This window comes from Haliotis rubra, unplaced genomic scaffold, assembly GCF_003918875.1.
Source record: "Haliotis rubra isolate DU_JTF1 unplaced genomic scaffold, ASM391887v1 Scf321, whole genome shotgun sequence".
NCBI lineage: Eukaryota > Metazoa > Mollusca > Gastropoda > Lepetellida > Haliotidae > Haliotis > Haliotis rubra.
In genome coordinates this window covers 1089202-1113589 of record NW_025766993.1, presented here as the reverse complement: position 1 = coordinate 1113589, position 24388 = coordinate 1089202, and the positions used below count along the sequence as shown (strand labels likewise).

Sequence of the window (24388 nt, the reverse complement as noted above, 5' to 3'; positions counted from 1 at the left end):
AGATATCATATCAGTGAATTCAAAATGTTGTCTACATCTGTTATTACCCATCGTGTTAGATATAACCAAGTTCACAATTATCATTCACAAGTGCAAATGTTACAGACTCAAGTGAAGATCACACAGCCAGAGACAGCATATATAGCATTGATGATGTCACATTGACGCTGTTAATATAAGGAAGTTACGACTCATTCAGTGCAGCCAAAGATTAATGTGTATTGCAAAGGTATATATATTCTCGTGAATATCCTACTAAATTTATGAAACTCCAATCCCAACGGACGAGCGTTTTTGTCTCTAAAGGGCGGTAACTCTCCTTTTGAAATGACCTCATACGATCTAAACTATCGTTTTAGGTTTGGTGCAAAACTTGTATGGAGTTGCGTCCCTTTGAAATATTTACGTCATACAAGCCATTGCGCCCCGCCAAAAAGGAAGACACATGCCAATCACACATTCTGTCGACATTGTTTTCTGGCGCTTTTTTTCTGGCTCTATTTGATGTCTCACGAGCTGTATAAAATTTAAAATTCTTGTGTTTGAAATAAATTCTGTGATACAGTGATCAGTTTCTGGTGGTGGTATAACACCAAAAGTTACTTTTGAATAGTGCTGCGTGCAATAGTTTGCTAAACATCACATGTGATCCTCAAGATTCACAGACCGCCTCCGTGGTGAAAGGCCATTTGCCTGGAGAGAGTAAGGTTGGTGGTTCGAAACCCGAATGCGTCAAGACTAATGACGTTAATATATGGGACTTGTTGTTTCCCTGGCTGTGTCTCATGCGGATAGGACATGTAGGTGTCTTTGAGGGGAATCCTTGTTACAATGCAGCATGGTATCTCACTGTAAGACGGGCATGTCCTCACTGTAAAACGGGCATGTCCTCACTGTAAAACGGGTAAGTACCTGCAGCCACACACCAGACCGCTCTCACGATCATGCATGTCACTATCTCAGAAGGGCGGTGGGATAGCCTTGGGGTTAAAGCATTCGCTCGTCACGCCGAAGATACGGGTTCGGTTCCCAACATGGATACAATTCTGGTGTCCCCCGCCGTGATATTGCTGGAATATTGCGGCGTAAAAACATGCTCACGCACTTACGCTATGCCAGCGCAATGTTCTCGAAAGCTAGGTTAAACCCATGGCATTTTCATCTCACCCCACATTCTACATCCACAGACTGAATGCAATACCTACACTGTCGGTATTATTCCCCATTTGGTGTGTCATCGTTCTCCGAAGTCATGAATAGATAGATGGTCACGTTTTTCTCCGATTTGTTTGATCCTCTTACAGGAATAGCCATGGCTGCGGCGTCATAAAACATTCGTTCTTTCAAGCTATACCAAAGCCTCTGTATGTCGCCAGGGTGTTATATATATCATGACCCCTCGGGTTATGCAACTCACGTTAACGTTTGATATGTGGTTTATATATTAATTGTTGGTTTTAAAAATCCCCTCCCCATCCTAAGATCCTCCAGTTTGCTCTTCAGTGAACTGACGTGCAAGACTGAACCTGTTGCCGTTGTGGCGACATGTCAGGATGTCCAGAAGTTCCAGGCGTTGTAGCCTAGTGGTTAAAGCGTTTGCTCGTCAGACCGAATTCCAACATGGTTAAACTGTTTGAAACATATTTCTGGTGTCCCCCGTCGTGATATTGCTGGAATATTACCAAAATCAGCGTAAAACCATACTCGCTCATTAATAAAGTTGTTCTTGTCTCTTTGCGTTATATACTTCCAGAGCATCGCCTAAATCGTTAAAGGTCACGTGATCCTCTTCTATGGCTCAAGATACATTGTCCTGATTTACAAACCCCATTCAGACTGACATGCCCATATAGGTATCCCAGTATACGTGTGAATGAGCGATGGATTGAGTGAAGTTTTTCGCTTCTTTTTTAGCAAAATTCCAGCGATATCAGAAATGAGTCTCAAACAATATAAACATTGGAGAAATGGTACCGTGAAAAGCGAGTCACTAGACTATTGCGAAACGCACTATATACACGTGTGTGTGTGTACGAGTATGTATGTATGTTGCAGAATTTTTTTTTCGATGGTCATCTGTTAAATCTGCATGTTACGATTTCGCGTTGTTGTCAGCTGGTTACTCACGTTTACATAAGCGGTTTTAACGAACATTGTTTGGCTAGGTATGTTTTCACGTTTGAGTAGAGAACTGTTCCCTAAAGTAAATCAATAGAGGTACTCGTTAGTCTGGTTCAAGATGTAGTCTCATGGGCGCACCAGACACAATGCTGCGAATGTCACAGTGGTTCTCAAACAATATGTACCCCTCAAAGCGTGGCATGTCCTTGCCCTTAGATTCATAAACGTGAATTTTAATAGGTGACGTCAGTGTTTTAGATGAATTTTGCAAGGTTCTTCTACAAGATGCAATGGTGACAGTGACAGGGGAAGATGGTCATCTGGAAAATTACCGAAGTTATTTTTATAGATATGTGACAATTATCAAAGAACTTTCCTGACCCCACCCAAATTAAATGTTATGCAAATTATATGCTAATGAGGTACAACTTGCATAAATTATGCTAATGAGATTCATTTTGACGTGGTCACGTGACACATTGTTCGCCGCCATGTTTCCAGAGAGCAAATCCGGCAGACTTGCATAGCTCATGTGAACTTGGAACCGATGTGTCAGTCAGCCGTATTTCTCAATCAAGTAAGCCAGACAGCTGAACCGGATCCCATAGATAGCGAACCAAGAGCTACTGCGAGTTTAAATCCACTAATGATTGTCAGGGCGAGCGGCTTTGCGAAACTTGATTTTCGCGGAAAACCTTGCCGTCACACTGTAAACAAGTTCCGGTATAAAAGCATTGCCTCGCACTCGATACACTGCTATTTACAGCGGCTGTGGCTTTTTGTAGTGGAGATTGTTGATTTGATCCTACGTTACACGACATTTTGTCCGCAATTTAGGCAAGATAACTGCGAAAAGGAAAAGAAACCCGCCATAGAATTTTTTGATCGCGCATGTCTGTTTGTAAACTTCCGGTTTAGTTTTTCATTCTTGGAGCGAAAATAGGTATTCATCGTCTGTTGTTATTCATTGAATTGATAAAAATGCGTAATTTAATCTTGAACCACGTGCAGTGTCTGTACACAGAGTACTGTTTTGTATAAATTTCGCTTCCTCATGCTGATTCTAAAGATTGATCATTTTCTGTTAGTTGATTTCATTCGAAATCACTGTCGCGAGATAATTTCTCGACGACTAGTACTACAACAGCAGCATGCTAAACTGTTTGCACTGTGTTCTCGTTCAAAACGTGATTGCTATGTTTATGGATTTCTCAAAATCAATGATTTCAGTAAGCTGAAAAGCGCATGATTGAAATATGTCCACAGGCAGTGATAGTGATAGAGCTCAAGTTTGATTGAGACAATGAAGTAAAATCGAATGAACTACCAAGTATTAAGCCACCAAGTTGGGTAAATAGATGGAAAGACTTACGCCCGTATCCCCCTAAATTTCATTCTTGTCAAATCATATTTCCTGAATATATATTCCCAATCTGATAAGGATGAGTTTTAACATGTGTCTTTAATTGTATCTAAACATACTGGGTGACATATTCAACTTCTAAAATGCCACTCAAAGAAATTTTTCTTTATCGTTAAAATCCTGGGGGGGATACGGGCGGAAGTCTTACCCATCAACTATTGTGATTTCTACAATCAGACATGACCAAGTCAAGTTAAAATAAGGACTCATCTTTTGACAAATAGCAGTTGCAGTGGTCAACAAAATATAATGTAACATGATAGTGTTATTGTCACAAATAGGTTAAAAATATTATGTGAGAAAAGAACGGGGAATGACAGTATCTCTAAATGTTTTTCATGCAGATTTTGTGTCAATCTTATACATTTGTTGATTTTCTTTTGCAGGTAAAGCAATATGACTTGAAAAGGTGAAGGCTTCAGGTTTGACCGTTAACAGCTACAATGGAGGTAAAGGCGGTCTTTCAGTACATTTTACACTCATAAAGTTATGTATTTTTATTATGCAGTTCACATGTGGAGTAGTAGATTTGGTTTTGAACATCATTTTTATGTACATACCACTGTATTTTATGATCTTTGTCTTGTTGTTTGAAAGTGTAAACATTGAGTGAGTAAGTGAGTGAGTTTAGTTTTACGCCACTTTTAGCAATATTCCATCAATATCATGGCGAGGGACACCGGAAATGGGCTTCACACATTATACCCATGTGGGGAATCATACCCAGGTCTTCTGCGTGACAAACGAGTACATTAACCACTAGGCTACCCCACCACCCAAACATTGAGTGAAAAAGAGGTTGTAGGGACAGCAATATTAAACACTGTGCCAAGTTCTGATATGAGCTCCCCTGTGTATTGAATGTTTCTAATAGTTGTTCATAGTTCACAGTAAAGTTTAAAACAATCAAAGAATATGCTACTAAGTAAATCCTTTAGATATCTTTGAAAGCATGCATATTGTGCTTCAGTCAGTATTTGACGAGATTGAGTCGTGGGATAAAACCCCACACAGTCTGGATTACTCACAACATCAATCACTGCATTGTCTGGTTTTCATTACATTGCTTCTAAAAGAACTCCCATGAATTATCACGAATCAGGCTTACAGATGCTTCATGTAATATGCATCCTTTCAGGAATACACAAAAATGTTTCTGTTTCTTCTTGAAAAATTCTTTTAACGCTGCAAATTCTTACACACTCTCAGGGTATGTTTTAATGTTCGACAAACTTCCTCGTTCCAATATTCTTTCGGGAAGCTGTATTCATGCTTCCCTTTGAAGAGAAGGTTGGATGACCCTTAAAATACAGGATCACTGCAGCTCAAGCATGTTGATTTCACCGTTTAATTTTTGCTCAATTCAGAGACATATTTCATTTTGCAGGGCTCAAGCTCAAAAGGCTCCTCAAAGAGGTAAGTGCATAAACATTAGCCCAGTTATGATTCACACAAATATTCAGTGAACCGCATCACATCCCTCCATATTAAAACAGTGTTTTTCACTTGGAACTGGTCTGATATTATCAAAGTGTGATGCTCAAAATGGAATATACAAGCCATGCAATAGAGTAACTTGTGCCATGATACTGTCATTAGGCTATAAGCATCATTATCCCCCGCCGCGCGTTTAGCTCGAAGTGATGATATAGTATTAGGCTCCGTCCATATGTATGTATGTACGTCCGTACGTATGAATTGGAATATCTTAAGAACCGTTCACTAGATTCTTTTCATATTTGGTACCTGGGTTCATCACACTATAATAAAGGCTCAAGTAAGGTTTGGTGACCTTGACCTTCATTTCAAGGTCACAAGGGGACTTTCACGTTTTACATGCATGTTAAGCTATCTCAAGAACCTTTCACTGGATTTTCTTCATATTCAATACCAAGCTTTATCCAGGGAAGGCGCAGGGCCCAGTCAATTTGGTGACCTTCACTTAATTTTCAAGGTCACAGAGACACTTTGAAGATTTCAGCATATTAAACTTACATGTTATGCTTGTCAGCGAGATACCTCAAGAACCATTCACTAGAGTTTCTTCATATTTGACACCAAGCTTCATCCAGGGAAGGTGCAGGGTCCAGTCGATTTTGGTGACCTTCACTTAAGTTTCAAGTTCACAGAGACACTTTGTAGATTTCAGCATGTTAAATTGCTTGTTAAGATAGTCAGCAAGATATCGCAAAAATATTCAGTGGATTTGTCTTCATATTTAATCTAGGGAAGGCCCAGGGCCCAGTCAATTTTGGTGACCTTCACATAATTTGTAGGGTCACGACGACACTATGAAGATATCAGAATGTTAACCTGAATTGTCAGCAAGATATTTTAAGAACGGTTCACTGGATTTTCTTCATAGACTTTATAAGACCTCCCTTGAATGTTTTTCAATAAGCAATTTCTTTAGTACTAGTCTTGCATATTTCATACACTATGACATTCATGTCAAGGTCAAAGTCAGTCTTGAAAATATGTGTGTGTTTGAACAACTAAAGAGCAAGATAATGTTTTTGTTGACATTTAACTTCATCTTAAACTTTCATTACTTTATAAGTTTGATTTGATAATTTGCGGTGGGGGATTATGTCACATTAGTGACAATGCTTGTTATCTGATGTATTTACAAAAAGTCATTGAAATGTTTCAACCAAAACAAATGCATATTTAATTTGTTAAGCATAAAGTATTCATGAATAAATATTTGTATTCGTTGCCCTATAATTGGAACTATATCATATTGGTCTCAAAGTGTATTCATTGCAGCCTTAATAAACATTTAGAATTTTAATTCAATCATAAAACTTAGTGGGTAGTCCTAGTCGATAGTCACATTGTTGTCATCTAATAGTAACTATATATTAATATAATGTGTCCCTTTTGTTTTTGGTTTTCTGAGATCTGTTAACATCTTTTTTCTTTCCAGGAAACCAGCTTTTACCATGAAGATAAAAGTGCAGAGCAAGAAGAAACAAGAGAGCGAATCTGACAATGATGACTATGAGTCTGATTATTCCAAGAGGAAATCTGGATCAAAGAGAGACAACTCTGACTATTCAGATGCGGAGTCCATACCTGATTTGCCCGAAGGTAAGCAACTCACTGAAAGACACAAACTGTTTACTGTGACAATCTTTAACATAAGTAAACACCCATATGAATTTGACATTATTTTCAGTGTTGTAAGCACAGTTGGAAGTTTTGTATTGAAGACCTACTGAAAATGATTTGAAAATGAAATGAAGTAAGATATTTTCACCAACTGCATTTTCAAGGATGACGACTTCTTTCTGATGATTTATCTGGATCTTGAATTTCAGGTACTGTTGTTGTTAAACCAGAACCTGTTAAAGAAAAGAAAATACGGTTTAGTGGACCAGAATTTTCCAAAGGTAATTGTTTCACCAAAGTTTATACATATTCAGAATAATTTCTGATTGTATTTTTGCACATGCAGTAAATACAGCATTCTGTCATGAAGGGATTAGGAATTTATGGTTTTCAGATTTTCATTAAGTAATTAATTTGATCAGATGTCATGAAATGATACATGATACTATGGCAGCATCTGTTACCTACATGATGTACACTGGATATCTGCATCATACTGCCATTGGTAGATTAACCATGATCAGTGTCGGTCCTTGTTACCCCAGAATTGCAGGGGGATCTAGTGACATCTGGCAATGATGTTACTGGAATTTGTTGTGTTGAGGCAGTATATCACCCAAATGTTGGTCAGTATTGTGACAAATCTTTCCAGTACCAGACAACCTGGACATCGTCAACTGCACATCCTGTGGGAGACAGATCAACCCTAATGTATCTGGAGCTGCAAAACGACACCCAGAATTGAAAGTCCTAGTTTGCAGGGTAATGTCTTTGTTTACTCACCAAACACAAATGCTTTAAGAATTCCCACAATTTTGGCAACATATGCACTTCAACTTAGTAAAGGACCAGTATAATATTCACCCGTTAAGATCCGGGTTAGAATGAACCTTCAGTAATCCATGCTTGTCGTAAGAGGCGACTAATGGGATCGGGTGGTCAGGCTCGCCGACCTGGTTGACCCACATGTCATCAGTTCCCATTTGCGCAGATCGATGCTCATGCTGTTAATCACTGGGTTGTCTGGTCCAGACTCGATTATTTACAGACTGCCGTCATATAGCTGGAATATTGCTGAGTGCGGCATCAAACTAAACTCACTCACACTAGTATATTATTGGAATTAGATTGCCATTAATCAGTTAAAGGCAACATTGAGAGATTTTTCTGTGCATTGGTATTTTATAGATAGTGTACTGTCACAAGTTCTCTATCTTATCAAATTTAATCACAGATAGTATGTGTTGCATGAACATTTTCTAAATGTGGTGTCAACAGTACATGTGTCCAGATTGAGACTTCTCGATGGTAGATAATCTGATATGAGTGAAATGTTTGGCATTGGCCGATCATTGGCGGATATTTTGTCAGTCGGTTAAACTGAGGTCTGTGGAATCCCATATTTATGAATTTCACTGATAAAAAGCCAAAAGTGCTTGGTGTAGTCTTATGTAAAACCTTGTTTTGGTGGCCACCAAATCTATACAGTTGCAGTTTGTTCCTTTCAATCATTAAAATAATCTTATGGCATTTCATGTAGAAGGAATAGAATCTATTGGAAAGAATGCATAGGACAAACTTTGGTAGATCAGTTTGTAAATGTCTGTGTCTTCAGCAATCCATGTTTGTCGTAAGAGGCAACTAATCTGATCAGGTGGTCAGGCTTGCTGACTCATTATGATGTTCATGTCACTGGATTGTCTGGTAGAGACTGAGTTATTTAATGACAGCCGTCATAGTTCAAACTAGGAATGTGTAGTGTCTAAGGCTGTAACGATTCACTCGCATATTCGGTGAATCGAACCGTAGCCCTTCATGAATTCAATTCGTTATTCGTGGTCACCAGAACCGAATATTCATGAATATTTACAATTTTTAAGGGAGTGTGTTTTACTTGAACCCTTATGTCCTTTTTCAAAATGAGATATGCAAGAATGCATTATGTACTAGCCTTGTAGTAGCGCAAGTCATGTTAGTTTGCCAAGGCCGCACATGGTACTGTCAACTTAACTATTACATACCAAATTTGAGTGTCATGAGATGACTGGTTATTGCCTGGACAAATTAACACTGTCAACATGGGCATTCAGTATTGTGCATCAGTCACTTAACTACAATATTGTATTCATGAATAATTATTGGTATTCGTTACCAAATATTCGTTGATACGTATCATTGGCAACATAGTGTATTCGTTACAGCCCTAGTAGTGTCATTGGCTGCAGATGTGAGTCCCTAGTTTGGCCTCTGAACAGGTGTAGATACCTCCCTTTATGTGTAATCATATCCTGTACATGTGTTCCAGAAATGTTACGGCTACTATCGCAGTGGGAAGATCGAGCAGGACGAGGATGGACTGGATGAACAGTGTCGATGGTGTGGGGAGGGAGGAAGGCTACTCGGTTGCGATCACTGTCACAATGCCTTCTGCAAGTCTTGTATCATCAGGAACTTCAGCCGGGCGGAACTCACCACAGTCATGGCTGATGGTAAAAGCTGGGAGGATGGTTTTTTGTGATGATAGTGTTTATTGAAGAATGAAATCAAAACGACCAGCCTATTGTGTTGGGATAGTAGATTTGTAAATAACACATATACTTTCTAGTAGTGGTAACAAGACAGAGGAGATCCTGTACTGTTCCATAATTGTATTTATAATCCCTCTATTTTCAAACACTGTAAACTCTACATTAATTTATTCATTTCCAGATGGATCCAAGTGGAAGTGCTATGTGTGCGACTCATCTAAACTGAAGAAATTGTTACGAGAATGTGACTCTTTGTTCAAAAAGATTGATAAGGAAAAGCTGAAAGCCAAGATGCAGAGCAGTATAGACTTGAAGAAATCAAGCAGTAGCAAGCCTCAGAAAGCAACGGGTAAATCTATGAGTAGTAAAGAGCATGTCACCAGTAAAACACATAAAAATTTAGTGTCATTCGCCAATTTCACACTAGGTTCATCAAATGTTGTTAACATTTCTACCCAACTGTTAGGGTTATCAGCTGGCTTTCATACAATGCTGGAAGTTTTAAACGTTGATCTTAATACTTCGGGGGATGTTAAAAATAGCAGTAGAGAGGCTAATAGTAAGAAGGACCATGGTGCCAAAACCCTGGAGACTGGCCTCAAGGAATTCCTCAGGTCTCTCAATACAGTCTTGTGTGATGCCTTGAAAGCAAAGGAAAAAGCCCCAATCGAAAACGGCGAAACCACAGAGGATGAAGGTGTACTTTCCAATGGACACATTTCTCTAAGTGATGATGATAATAGTTCCGACCTCTCACAGCAGGAGATAAAGGTCAGTTGGAAAAGTACTAGTGAAGGTCGACAGGTCAAAAAGGGGTCAAAACCAGAGGAACGATCTCCCACTAAATACAGGGATGGAAAGAAGGACCAGTCAAAGTCTCCATTAAGGAAGGAATCCAAAATGGACGTCAGTGTAGATAATGATGTTTTCTCAAATGAAGTCTGTGATGTAGACGATGATGATACGGATGACTTCGATGTCCCAGTCACGTTTGGACCAACTGATGGGGCAGGGGACGGCCATACAGTAAGTAAAGACCAGAACACTGAACCTGAATCAGACAAATCTGAAAGCCAAACAAAGGATGATAATGACAGTGTTAAGGGCTCAAGGCCTCTTAGTGAAACTGAAAATGAGGCAGCGCCAGTTGGAATTGCTGAAGGAGTTAGCAGAGGAAATGTGTAAAGAGCAGAAAGAAAGGAAGGAAGAGAAAAAGAATGAGGATGAGGAATCAAGTAAGGTCCCTGAAAAGGAAGGTAGTAAACCAGAGAAGGACAAGAAACAAGTTTCTAGGGACATCAAAGACAAAAGTGGGGACAGTTCTAAGAGTGATGAGGATTCTTCAGTGGATGACAGTGTGTCTAGTTCAGACCTCCTCATGAGCTCTGATAGTGATTTTGCCCAGTCTTGGAGTATGAAGAAGAACAAGGAAAAAGGTAACTTGTTCTTTCAATGTCTTGTATGGAATAATGTAAATGGATTTGGCTTGCTATATGTGATACAAAGCTTCTGTTTCTGGGGGCTTTCAGAGAATGACAGGGGGTTGCGTCTTGGTAAATTTGCAAATCTCTGATACTTACCTGTCACTTTTATAAAGCTGGAATGTACCTGTGTGTCATTAAACTACAAACCTCAGGACCCGTGAAGATCCGGGGTAGAATAGGTCTTCAGCAACCCATGTGCTTGCCATAAAAAGGCGACTATCTTGACGTAAGAGGCGACTATCGGGATCGGGTGGTCAGGCTCGATGACTTGGTCGACACATGTCATCGGTTCCCAATTCGCAGATCGATGCTCATGCTGTTGATCACTGGATTGTCTGGTCCAGACTCGATTATTTACAGACCGCCGCCATATAGCTGGAATATTGCTGATTGCGGCGTAAAACTAAACTCACTCACTCACTCACTCACTCACAAACCTCAGAATAGTAAAAGAGTAACTAAAATATGTGCAATATGATAAAATGGGTTCCATGAAGAAGACAACACCATGCTATAGTTCAACTTTTGGTTGAATACCTGTGTAATTCAATATGGATTTGTTGACATTCAATTTCTGATGACTGATCACACCAAAATAATGAGCAAAGGTTTATGGTTCAGGTTATCTATGGAGCATACCATTTTGATACTGATTTGAAGGGTCAAGTTAGGACTTTGGCTTATCAATGACATCTGCTTAACTGTGGTACCATAGTCACTCTATGGTTGTGGTGATTGAAAACATTCAAGATATCTTGTCATTGCTCTTCATTGGCAAGGTTATGAAATTATTGTTTCCATTTGCCAGAATCTTGTAAAAGTATGGAAGTATTTATCGTGGACTACCACTTTTTTTAATTAGGTAGAAGGTAATTCTGTTGCAGATGATGTTAGTGAACATATATATTATTTTCTATCCCTGCAGTCTTTGTAAGTAACTTTTCCATGATAGCCACAGTTATGATCTGCCTATGAACAAACCTATTATGATTGTTTTGCTACTTCAATTTTAGGTCAGAGAAATTCACAAAAAAGAACAGATGAGAAACTGGAGAAGAAGAAAAAAGAAAAAAGGAAGAAGCTGAAGAAACAAACAGAGGAAAGAAGTTCACGGAAGAGAAAAGAAGAGAACAAATTGAGAAAGAAGAAACCCAAAGGCACTGATAGTGAAGATGACCTAGAAAAGGAGATTTCCAAACTTGAGGAAGAACCAGAAATGAAGAAAAAGAAGGCAAAGAAGGAGAAGACAGACTCAGAGGTGGACTCTGATGAGGACACAAAGTGTAAAAAGGAAAAGAAGAAGGAAGCATCTGATGAAGAAAAGAAAGGCAAGTCTGGAGAAGAAATACAATTCATCCACATTCTGCCTGATATATTTGCCCAGTGGTATCATCACAGTGGAGTTGCTTTATTCACTGCATGTTACAGGTTTTAATGAACGTACGCCCATATTCCTCTTTGCTGTTTTCTTGTCACAGAAAATAGCTAAGTTGCATAGACGATTTTGGAATTATTTCCTCTATGCATTACAATTGAAGAAAAGGAAGGTGTGAAAACTGCTTGCTTGAAGTCTCCTGCTGTAGAATAACTTCCATCAAAATGGAAATACAGCCAGAACTCTGTGTTCGCATTCAGGATATTTTTTTAACCTTTTATGACAGCTTGACCTTATTTGACCAGTTTGTCTGGTCATGCTCACTGCAAGCAAAAGATTGTCGCACATCCGCCAAGTATGCGCCTGACTCGACCGTTTATTATGTTTTGGTACCTTGTGTTCTCCTTTCATTTGCTCCCTCTGTCTGCCATGCTTGCTAGAATGCAGGGTCTGGTGTTTCAACTCCAGTGTGAATACAATGAGTCTGAGACGTCCTTACTGTCCGAAAACTGAATAATTTAAGGGTGTTCCTGTTATAAGTGAAAATGCTTTTTAAAAATTTCTCTTCAGGGAGCTATTTAGTGGTAACTTGAATGAAGACTTGGTGATCGAATCTATGTTTTTGTTCTTCGATAAGAACCAAGTTACAGCCACTGCATTGTGTCAGTGACCTTGATGATAGAACATGGCTCATGTTTCGTGGTAGAGATTTGGCCTCGAAATGTTATGTTGCAGATCACTGAATTTCTGTAGTGTAGCCCATTGTGAACAATGTCCCTTTTCATCTATATACGTTTGAACTTTGGACACAGATATTGATCATGTACATTTTTCTTCAAAATTTGAAATTGTCGCTTTGTTTTGTTGATATTTCGACTGTTTACATATGGTGTATGTCCTTTGCTGAATGTTATAAAGCGTATGACCTGCATTTTGCTCTGTGTTGAAATATGAAGCCGGGCTTATTCCCAGCCATCAGTCTGTGCCAAAAACTTCTCTGTCTACTGTGCCAAACTCTTCTGTGTGCGCCATTTTGAGGAGGTTTAAGTGCTGTTGTAATCAGATAGACGTTTACTTAACTGAGGCTTCAGACCAGTGTGGGACTTGTCTAGACACTATCATAAGTGTACTAGGAAATAATCATATGTCGCCATCTATTTCATTTCCTCTATTTTAGCTATATTGATCTGAGTAATATTTAATGTATAAAAAAACAGCCTCGAATCATGTATATTTTAGGACTTCTATCATCTGTAGTTTTTCGCTGTTGGGATGAAGCAGTTGAACGGACAAGATCAATAGTTAGCAATAACACTGTCTTTGGTAAGATCATCTCTTGTAGTAGACCATGTGATGTGTATATCTGCTATAAATTATTAACAAACTTTGCTTATCAAAGGTTGAGAAGGTGTCATATATCTTGTAGGCACAAAGACCAGGGGGAAGAAAAAGGCAGAAACATCCAGTTCAGATGATGATAACAATGAAGTCGATGATGAAGTAGACGAAGATGATGAAGACGATGTGCCAAAAATGAAGAATGGAAAGAACAAGGTATGTAGATTCGATACTAGTGGTTTGTGTGATGATTAACTTCTTATTTCCTGGATTGATTAGAGTGATTTGACAGTTTGTCAACACAAAATACAATTTGTATAAAGCCATTTCAACTTGTCATGATTTGATGCCACCTTTTTTATCATGAATGCTTTGTACTAAATTTGGAACAAATATAATCTTCAATTTTTTTCCCAGTGTCCTGGAAGATGAACTTATTTGAATCTCGCTCAGGTCAATATTAGTTTAAAGAGTACCATGTGAAAAGTTGGTTAAGTGAACAATGTTCATTGCAGCCTTGAAAAATATTCAAAGGACTCTTGAATGGTAAGGCTAAGTGAGATGCAAAACCTACCAGGCTGCTGTCGTACAAAACAACCCTAGCGCTAAGACTACTTAAGTCTATGTTAAGGTATGGGAGTTAGTCACCTTAGCACTAGGATCGCTTTGTACAATGGCATCCAGGGGGATTAGACACTTATTAGGGTATTATCCATCCCAATGATAGGGAAGATGCTTATGGGGAAACTTCATGGAGTTCAACAGTCACCAACTTTCTCCATGCCCTTGTACAACCCGTGAAGGTCCAGGTTAGAATATTGATCTTCAGTAACCCATGCTTGTCGTAAGAGACGACTAACGGGATCGGGTGGTCAGGCTCGCTGACTTGGTTGACTCGTGTCATTGGTTCCCAATTGCGCAGATCGATGCTCATGCTGTTGATCACTGGATTGTCTGGTCCAGACTCGATTATTTACAGACCGCCGTCATATAGCTGGAATATTACTGAATGCGGCGTAAAACTAAACTCACTCATTCACTCTCCCCTTGTTCAGGCACCTGAATCACAGAATGGTAAGGACCTTGAGAATGAGGTAGCAAAGAAAGCTTTGATGGCAGAGTTGGAGGATGCTGATACGGAGGGAGGTGATGAGAGTGGCAACGATGACAGCGAGTCAGGTATGAATAATACAGGGAATGTCTGCTTGTCAAAACTTCCATTGCACTTTTTTTTATGAACAAGATGCGTATTACTAGCTCTCTATATATTGTAGCATATTTATAGACATACAATATGTGGAGGAAAGCCTTCGGAAAGTTTTAGTCTGCTAAAGATGTTAATACTCTTGTGTCGCTGTATGCTGGCATTTCATTATTCTTGATCATCTGAATGTTTTGGGATGGTAGGAATGTCGAGGGATTATGGTGTTCACCCATCATAGCTGGACTGAGAGGAGAGTGGGGAACACTACAACTGAATCATGAGTTACAGGTTTATTGTTTTGAGAAGGAGGATCCATTCTAGTTCTGTGTATCGGGGTTTTGGGCCATGCTCTGAGCAGACTAGGGATCTTACTTTAGCTGTTTTATGATCTTGTAGTGCAGGGCCCCTATTCTCGAAAGGATCCTAGCTCGAGGATATCCTAACTTTGATCCTAGGGTCTAGGACAGGGGTCCTACCTTATTCTCGAAAAGTATCCTAGCGCTAGGCTATCCTAAGTTAGGTCAAATTCTAGGATAGGTTCTGATTTGCCCTAAGTCTATCTTTTGGAAGTCAACTTAGTGTGGTTCTTGTTTGTTCACCAATTTTAACGTTGTCAAACGAAATATCTCGCCTAAATTACATTTGAATTTACAACAGCACACAGTTTTGATGTGTTACGAAGACTTTTTTGAGTTCATATTATCAATTTAGCGGTAATGAATAGACACACTTGTTGCAATGCACATATTCTTTAGATCTACAAAAGAGATTTGTTCAATTCTTACCTATTCTCGGCTTTTTTAATCACAACATTGCTCTTTTCAGTCACATTGCCTTGAAATGTCAATGTCAAGGCCAACTTGATAGGGGAAGTAACTCCTGGTTATTTCCGAGGTGAATTTTTCAGTTTGTGAGATGACGCATAATAAGAGTTCAAGTCATGATTTTCATAAAAACAAATACAGTAGAACACGGATATACGGATATAGCGCACAAACGGATATAGCGAAACAAATTTAAAAGTCCCTGGCCAACAGTCCTTTATAATATTAAAATTATCTGCTTGAATAACTTGAACTTCGTGAGTAGCTTAATTAATAGCTATAGCTTAACTGATTTACTACCCCCAAGCCCAACTAACGATGTGATTAGCGAACTCACTCAGTGTCAGCTCAGCCACTTGGCGGTATACATCAACCTTGTTGGCGGCGGCGAATCAACATTGTTCGATGGCCATTAACGTGTCTGTGATGCAGTCGACAAAATGAAGTCTGCAAGGCGTGGTGTACAGAGCAAAATTGTGGACTTTGTTAAACGTAATTAAGTTATATACATGTATTGTTGAGATTGTTGTGATTGTTAAACATGTTCTACAATCCAAGATGGCGGTCAAATGTGAATATTGAACACAATGGGATATAGCGAACTAAATTTCGCGTGGTCCCTTGGAGTTCGTTATATCCATGTTCTACTGTACAATGAAAATATTTTGTTGCACATATCTTTAATATCCTTATTGTTTTTTGGCAGACTTTCAAATTCTGAAGTAAAATTGTTATCGCCTTGTCCAAAATGAATTTTCAAAAACTTCAAAACTACTATAATGTGATGAAAATATTGAATAATTTCTTCTACATCTACTAAGTCCATCAAAAGCTGAATTTCCTTATATTATGTGTTTTTTGTGGATTGAATCGTGGGTAATATTTAGGGGAATCCCCAACTTAATGAATGTTTTTCTATCTCACCTACTGAAGAGCTCGCTATCCTAGCTAGGATAGGTAGCTCAAGTTAGGACAAGGATAGGATCATTTTGAGAATGGGTCTTATCCTAATGGTAGGATGTCCTAACTTCTGTCTTAACTACTTAGGATCTGTCTTAGCTGGGACACTTTCGAGAATAGGGGCCCAGGTCTCGGGTGGAGTGTCCTGCTGAGTTGAAGTGGTTTGTCCCTTTTGTGATTGAGAAGGTACATGTTGTTTCTCCAACATACTGTTCCTCATATTTGGAACGGTAAAACATAAGTTGATAGTGTTTCTACTCTTACAACTAAAGTTTATGTGGCATTTGTATTTCTTGCCTCAGTGTTTCTCTGTGTCTACTGAAGGTGTTTCTGGTTTTATGTTCATGTTCATGTATGACAGTTGTCATCCAGATTGCTGACGGTTCGGCCACTGATTTGTGGTTTAAGTGGTGGTATGTAATGTCCACCTCCATGAGGATATTTCTGACTGTGAGTTCTGATGTGTCGGATTAGGAAAGGTCTTTTGTAGACATCCTACCCTGTAAGTAGGTTCCTGGAATGTTTAATCAGACAGCTGACCTTGAGTGCAGTAATATTATAATCTGATGAAGATGACTGGTTTGGGATCTTCAGAGGTGTCTTTTTGTTAGACAAGAGGAGCAGTCTCATTTTGGTATTAGCCCAGAATTTGTTATCCATTACGATTTTCTTAGGATATCCTCTCATAAGATAGTACTTGACCAATTTTGTTGTGGAACTCATTGTGATTGCAAGCAGCATATCTTGGCAGTAAGGTCATTTAGGTGTCTAGCAAAAATGAAAATGTGTCTGTAGACTTGTGGTATGGGTCAAATATCAGTTTGTTGGAGTATTCTGGGTCAAAATGACCTGTATGTCTAAGAAGACCAACTTGTACATATAGAATTCTGCAGTGAATTTAATGCTTGTGTGTAAGTCTTGAAATCTTTGAAAGATACTAGTCTGGTTAGACCCAACGTCCAGATTACAAAGATTTTGTCAATGCAAGCAGTTAGATGAGAGCAACTGAAGGTCGAAACTAGTTACTGATTATGCTTTGGCTATTACCTCTCACTTTGCTATACTCATAGCTTTGGGTTTGATTACCTAAATGGGTACATCAGCAATGTAATTCCTGGTCTTTTGAACCCAAACATGTTTAGGGTGGTCATTTACATGTGCAATTATGTTACAGTACAAAACCAGTGATCAAATTATGCAAATACATCAATGGATTCCTGGCACTGTCTTTTCTTAAATGAGTTGAAAAATCTCAAATAGATGGTCCCCAGTCATAGGAACAAAGGACCCCAATACTTAATTATAAAGCACTGGCACAAACTGTAAACAGTTGATATTATTTGAGTTCTATTGTGCTGAAAAAAGAACATCATATACTGTAGCTTATCAGCTCTTTTGTAATATCTATCAGATGATGATGCCAAGAAGAAAAGGGGAGCCAAAAAAGACAAGAAACCCGTGAAGGAAGAGAATGATGATAGTGACAATGACAATGAAAATGACAGTGAAGATGAAGATTCTGATACTGTGCCAAATAAGAGGAAGAGATTACGTAGCAAACTCTTAGATGCTAAGTTGTCAGGCAGTGAGTCTAGTTCTAAAGACAGAAAGTCTAAGAAAAAGGTGAAGTCAGAGGAGAGTGATTCTGAGGAGGTTGTCAAGAAAAAATCAAAGAAGAAGAAATCATCAGATGAAGATTTTGACAGTGATTCAAGTTTGGGCAAGAAAAAGAAAAAGGGAAGGAGGAAAAAGAAACAGAAGAAGAAGAAGAAGAGGGGGTATGTAGCATCAGTCATTATCACATAGGACTTTAATCCAATTGAGATGGGGTAGCCCAGTGACATAACTTGTTCACTTGTCAGACCCAAAGACCTGGGTTTGATTCCCCAGATGGGTGCAAAGTATGAAGCCCATTTCTGGTGCCCCTTGCTGTAATATTGCTGGATTCTTTTTCAGAAGAAGTCCTCCTTGGGGTACATATAATCATTTATATGGCCATTTTAAATCCTACGACAGTTGTAACAATATTTTAATAAAAATAATTACAAAACAAAAAACTCTGTTTTCACTTTTCATGCTGTCGTTCTCTAGAATATACGTGCATGGTGTCCTTAGATTCTTATCTCTTCCTATAATCGACAATGTGTAATAAAGTTTCTCAAACTCTATTTATGGTTAATCTCTTTACGCACGGGCGTTAGATGGACTTCACATATTGATATTTTCATTCATCATTTGTTGTAACCTTGTGTTGTGGGTCTCTGTTTTCCAGCCATGTGGCAAGCAAAATGGCGGCCACGCGATCGTGGTTTCCTCTCTACATGTTAGCTTTTTAGCCTGTTGTTGGAAGTTCATATATTATGTTTGCATATTATATGATTGGCTTGCCTTAATTCTCAGGAATTTACGGGAAGTCGTGAGTAATTTGATGGCGTGTTCGTTTCGTATCACTCTCAATTTTACTCCATTGTATGTATACGCAGGTTGTGGCTAGCCTTTTTCTGCTTTACTTCATGTTTAGTATTTAAATGGCTGTAGCTGGTAGCATTTAAATATCGCCTGTGCGTTTTATTTATTGCCATTTACTTGTGTTTACATGTTTGCTGCGTCACAGTTCCTTCTAGTAACACTGGCGCTGTTCAGTTTGCTGCAGTTTTAGCCCTGTGTGTTGTGCAGTGCCACACTACCACAACGGGATGGCCATAAGGTGTGCCTCCAATGTTTAGTCAAGGAGGCTCACACCACCAAGGATGTTTATAATTAGCGCCCTTGCGTAAAACAATTTTTCCTGTTATGTTATGTTGTGTTATGTTACACATACATATACACACGTGCCTCATGGTGACCAAGGTTGTGTTTCTTGTCTGGGTTTTTGCGCCTCGCGAGCGTTCTTTCAGGTCACTAATCTGCATCGTGGGGGGTGGGGGGGTGATATTGGATTAAGGGTTTCTAAGGAAATCCCTTTATCCCACCCCCACCTACACCTCCCCCACAAATAATGTTGCTACACCACTAATGAATGATTTCTTACTTATAGCAGCAGCGGAGATTGGCGGTGCACACTCTTATCTCAAACACGGTTTCCAGACTCCGAGAGACACATCATTTGGGGGGAGGTCCCGACCCGAGCTCCAGCTCTGGGAAGGGTCCGACCTCCCGGGGACGCTCTGAACCTAGGGGTCAGAACCGACCCGGGCCGGTAGCTCAGGTCTCGGCCTGATGTCTATCAGCGCCTTGACCAGGGGGCTGTTCAGTGTGACGGAGCTACTGAGCTGCCTATCACCTCGACGCTCTGAGGTATACCCGTGTACACCAGGGGAACCTTGCATTGCCAGGCTACTCCCATGTGTCTCCAAGCCGGGGGTCTGACTAGCACCGACCCGGGCTTCGGCTCCGGTACGGCGCAGATCCCCGGCGCCGGGAGTTCAGGTTTCGGCCTGATATCTATTGACGCCCTGGCCAAGAAGCTGTTGAGTGTCACGGACCTATCACCTTGACGCTCCGAGGTCTACCTGTGTATGCCAGGGGAACCCTGCATTGTCAGGCTACTCCCATGTGTCTTGGGACCGGAGTTCGGACTCTCTGAACCTGGGGACTAGCACCGACCTGGGCGCAGATCCCCGGCGCTGATAGCTGGGGTCTCGGCCTGAGGTCTATCGCCACCCTTGCCAAGACGCTGTTGAGTGTGATGGAGCTACCGATCACCTCGACGCTCCGAGGTCTGCCACGTGTACACCAGGGAAACCCTACATTGTCAGGCTACTCCCATGTGTCTCGGGACCGGGATTCGAACTCGAACCACCGACCCGAGTACATATATGTATATGTACCGATCACCTAGACGCTCCCGAGGTCTGCCACATGTACACAAGGGAAACACTGCATTGTCAAGCTACGTCCCGTGTGTCTCGGGACCGGGATTCGAAACCGAACCACCGCCCGAGTACATATATGTATATATATGGGTGTTTATATATCACTATCGGCAGTGTATGACTGTATGCTCAGTGCGCTTGTGGTAACAGTACCAGGGGAACCCTGATTTATCAGGCTACTCCTACGTATCTTGGGGAGTAGCACCAACCTGGGCTTCGGCACCGATAGGTGCAAGATAGAATCCCGGCTGTGTTGCCTCAGGTGTTGTCCACGACGAGGGCCAGGACCGTTGGAGTTTGCCTCCCGGGGGGAAGCCTACTTCTAGCAAGGCATCCGGTTCACAGCCTCACATTCTACTGTCAGTCTGCCATCCTTTCCCCTTAACAGCTGTACGCTGTATGCTTTACTCGATGCCTCTCTCTGCTCTGCAGAGGTAGCTGGTGGAAAGGGGAAAGAGCGCCGGTAATTCTTCATTGGCAACTCTGGGCGGCAGCTGACGGAGGTCCACTCTCATCTGGCTAGGGACTGCTTTGTAGCTGTGCCAGCCAAATTATGAGTGCGGTTTTAGGCCTATGACACCTGGGACTACGTGGAATATGGAAGTTTGTCGGGCTTGTCGTTAATCCTTCAGGTGCCCCGGCACCGGTAAACGTTATGTTGCCGGCTGCAATGGTTTACTGTATTCTGCCGCAAATCCCATTGGGAGTGTGACACCTGTGTCAGTTCCACCGCAGAAATACTCAGTGCCGATCTCCAGTCTCTGCTCAAGGCAACCATCGAGGGGTTTCAAATGGTCAGGGGAAATGTGGGGTTCGACTCCAATTTCCTCTTTACCATCAAGAACGGAATGTTCAGACCCATCCTCATCTGTTCAAGTTAATAGAGGTACTGTCCTTCAGGATGCACCTCAGTGATTTCTGTCGAAGAATTGGCCGGGCGTCAATCGAACTCAAAGTCTCATTCCTTGTTCCACACCCGATTTCAAGAATTACCTTCTGTTCTTGTTTGGCGGACGTGCTACCAGTTTCGTTTGTTACGGCGCCGAGGGTGTTCACCAAATTGAGGTTTATTAAAGCTCAGATAGCAGTGCCGGTGTTGTCTCCCATAATTAGGCGACTGGCTCATCGGGGTTATAGAATATCAGTTGAGTCTAGAAACGTCGTGATCAGTGTTGGTCACTCTTATGAAACTGGGCTGAATTGTCAATCTCAAGAAGTCGGAGCAGGATCCGGTCTTGGGGGTTGATTTTGAGGATGAGACCCATGCAACAAGCTTTTGAACCTGGGTTCCCACTCATAGAGCTGCGAGAAAGCTCGAGATGCCAGTCCAGGCAGATACATCCCTCCCGGGTTGGGGTGATGTTCTGGGCAACCCGCGTTCTCTTGACAACGAAGTCACTACCTGCACATCAATGTGCTGGAATTGACAGCAGTCAGGTTGGTTTTCGATCCCGCACGCAGGGTTTCAAATTACCTTGAAGGCCAGACATTCTTTCTCTGAACGGGGCGCCACACCCGAATCCTCAGATTCTCTGGGTGGCTTGGCCTCTGTCGGGTCTAAGCTCCAGACACACTGAATTCCTGCAGCTGTTGCAGACACAATTCCGGCTTCCCTGTGAGTGTCCTGCCACCCTGACCAAGTGAGTAACTGGTTATTGGTATCTGTATTCAATGTCAATATGATTCATATCACTACATCGTATCAGCCTTACCACCCTTTCGGGTCGGGTCGGCTTTTGGTGTACAATCGTCCCTTATGTCGTCTAAGCTGAAGGCAAGAGAGGGCGGGGCAGGTTTTGAACGCTATAACCAGTCATATGCTATTAACCCGTCTTACGACGGAATTGGGTATTAACCCCCCACAGGTAACTGTTTGGAATGCCTCTCTTAGAGCCACATGTCACGTGACCAGGTAAGCGTAATAGTGAGCCAACACACGTTCGGCTATTTGCGCTATTTCAGGGGATTTTTATATACGCTAACAGCTTTTCCCTCTTTCAGAGACTTCGGTATGTGGGAGTCTGTGTTAGTACTTCGGGTGTTGGTGGTTTACACTTACCCTCCTCGCGCTGAGAGCGTTTGGTGGGTGTTTTATCCTGCTTTTCACTCGTACAATGGCATTTGTCCTCGTTCGATTTCCTCATAAAGTTTTTAGCGAGGCTAATAATTTCTCTGGTTTTATCGAGGTCCCAGCAAAGCCCTCTTCTAAGAAGGGGGTGCATTCGAGCCTTTAGTTTGCAGTACTTTTTGGCTCGACCCCAGTGTTATTGGCTTTTAAGCGTTTTTACGCTGGTTCGGACTATTAAGGTTGGGAGCTGTTTCGGCATGTCCCCATACATTCCTTTCCATTGTAATGGTTGGGGGTGGGGTTTATGTCATTCTAGATTTGAGCCAATCGAAATATAAGCCTGGGCTTTCTATTTCACGCCCTAGCCACGACCCCGCCTGATTGAGGTGAGGTGAGGTGAAATTGGGTTTAACGTCGTGCTTGAGAATATTTCGCTCATATGACGACGTGCATGCGTGTGTATGTGTATGTGCGGCTGCTTGTACTAGCCCAGACTGAAGCTGGTTTTATAGTGCTAGCCCACTGAGATACCCAGCCGCAGTGAAGCATGAATACTCCGAGCCGACCAGTCCTTGTTGTACCCATTAATGCCGAACGCCAGGCAGGGACCAACAAGTACCATATTTTAACATCTTTTGGTATGACGCGGTCGGGGATCGAACCCGCAACCTTCCTCTCTCCAGGCGGACGCTCTAACCACTACACCACTGAGGCGGTCCCCGCCTGATTGACATCAGCGGTCAGGTGACTAGGTAAGTGTGTTTTTCTATCTGCGATTCGGTTGTAGATCTAACTCCACCACGGGTTTAGTGTTGCCAGACAGAATACCACTCCCGACTTACAATCTTTGGGAGTCTGTCTTATGCTTATATGTACCCCAAGAAAGACTTCTACTGAAAAAGAATCATACAAACCTGTAGAGGTTTCTGATTCTTTGAAGAAAGTCTTCCTTGGGGCACGGCCGCCCACCTCCCCTCATTCTATCTGATTCGTTGAGCATGAAACGTGAGGTGCGAGGTAAACAGACAGAGTTACCTGCTCTTGGCTGTAGGGGGTCCTGTAGGGGTGGTCTCACAAGACAAAAACAAGTTTTTTGTTTTGTAAATATTTTTATTAAAATATTGTTACAACTGTGGTAGGATTTAAAATGGACATTTAAATGCTTATATGTACCCCAAGGAGGACTTTCTTCAAAGAAACAAAACCTCGACAGATTTGTACGAATTTGCTAAACAGCATAAAACCTACTTACCTCACCTCACTCACTCAATCACTCACTCACTCCTCAAGTGGTGATTCTGTGTAATAATATGGTTTCCTAGTAATCTGTGCTTGTCCTGAGAGGCAAGTAAGTGGATGTGGTGGTTTCATTGCATGTCATATGGTGTCTCAGCTGAAGAAGTTGATGTTCAAATCGAATCAAACCTTGCTAGCACAAGAAACCCTTTTAAATTCAGGGTCTTTTGTTTGTTTGAAGGAAGCTGGAACTTCAACCATAAAACCTGGGCCCAGTTGTGATACAATTACTGTTGTATGGAAGTTACGATCATCAGAGTGCTAAGATTGCTTTGTGCAATTGTACCCAGATCAGATGCTAATGAACTTGAAAACAAGGAAAACTTGGGTGTATTTGTCAGGAATGTTGAAGTGCATGTTATAAACAAATGTTATTTTCGGGATCCAGGAAGAAGAGGAAACTGACAAGTGACTCCGAATCTGGGAATTCATCATCTTCTGATTCCGCAAGTGATTCCGACAGTGAGATTAGTCTGGACACAGAGGAGGAGGAGAGGCGAGAGAAGCTGAAGGCAGAACGCAAAGCTAAGCGGAAAGCAAAGGGGAATAAGCGGCGTAGAATCAAGGAGCAGAAGGATTCCTCTGATGAAAATAAGAAAATAGAGACAGATTCAGATATTGTAAGTGTTTATTATATTTGGTTAGCTCTCTAGCATCAGATCAGCCAAAGTTCTTTTCTTTTCTTTTTTTCCTTTTTTTTTCATTTGACTGAAGTATGTTTAGTTTGTACTTCTTACCTGTACTGAAAGTTCTCTTTAGGTCCTTGTATGAGTTCGAA

General features: G+C 41.0%; 1 protein-coding gene across 1 annotated transcript in view; it reads left to right on the top strand.

The window, feature by feature from the left end:
* Positions 1–2592: 2592 nt before the first annotated feature.
* LOC124283794 (transcriptional regulator ATRX-like) overlaps positions 2593–24388 on the top strand; it is a 48779-nt gene continuing 26983 nt past the window's right edge. Inside the window, 12 exon segments of the mRNA XM_046719821.1 lie at positions 2593–2698; positions 3931–3993; positions 4932–4960; positions 6474–6637; positions 6868–6939; positions 7311–7420; positions 8964–9147; positions 9368–9535; positions 13472–13599; positions 14439–14562; positions 17783–18149; positions 23999–24230. Coding sequence (XP_046575777.1) covers positions 3988–3993; positions 4932–4960; positions 6474–6637; positions 6868–6939; positions 7311–7420; positions 8964–9147; positions 9368–9535; positions 13472–13599; positions 14439–14562; positions 17783–18149; positions 23999–24230 — 1584 coding nt within the window. The 5' untranslated portion in view covers positions 2593–2698; positions 3931–3987.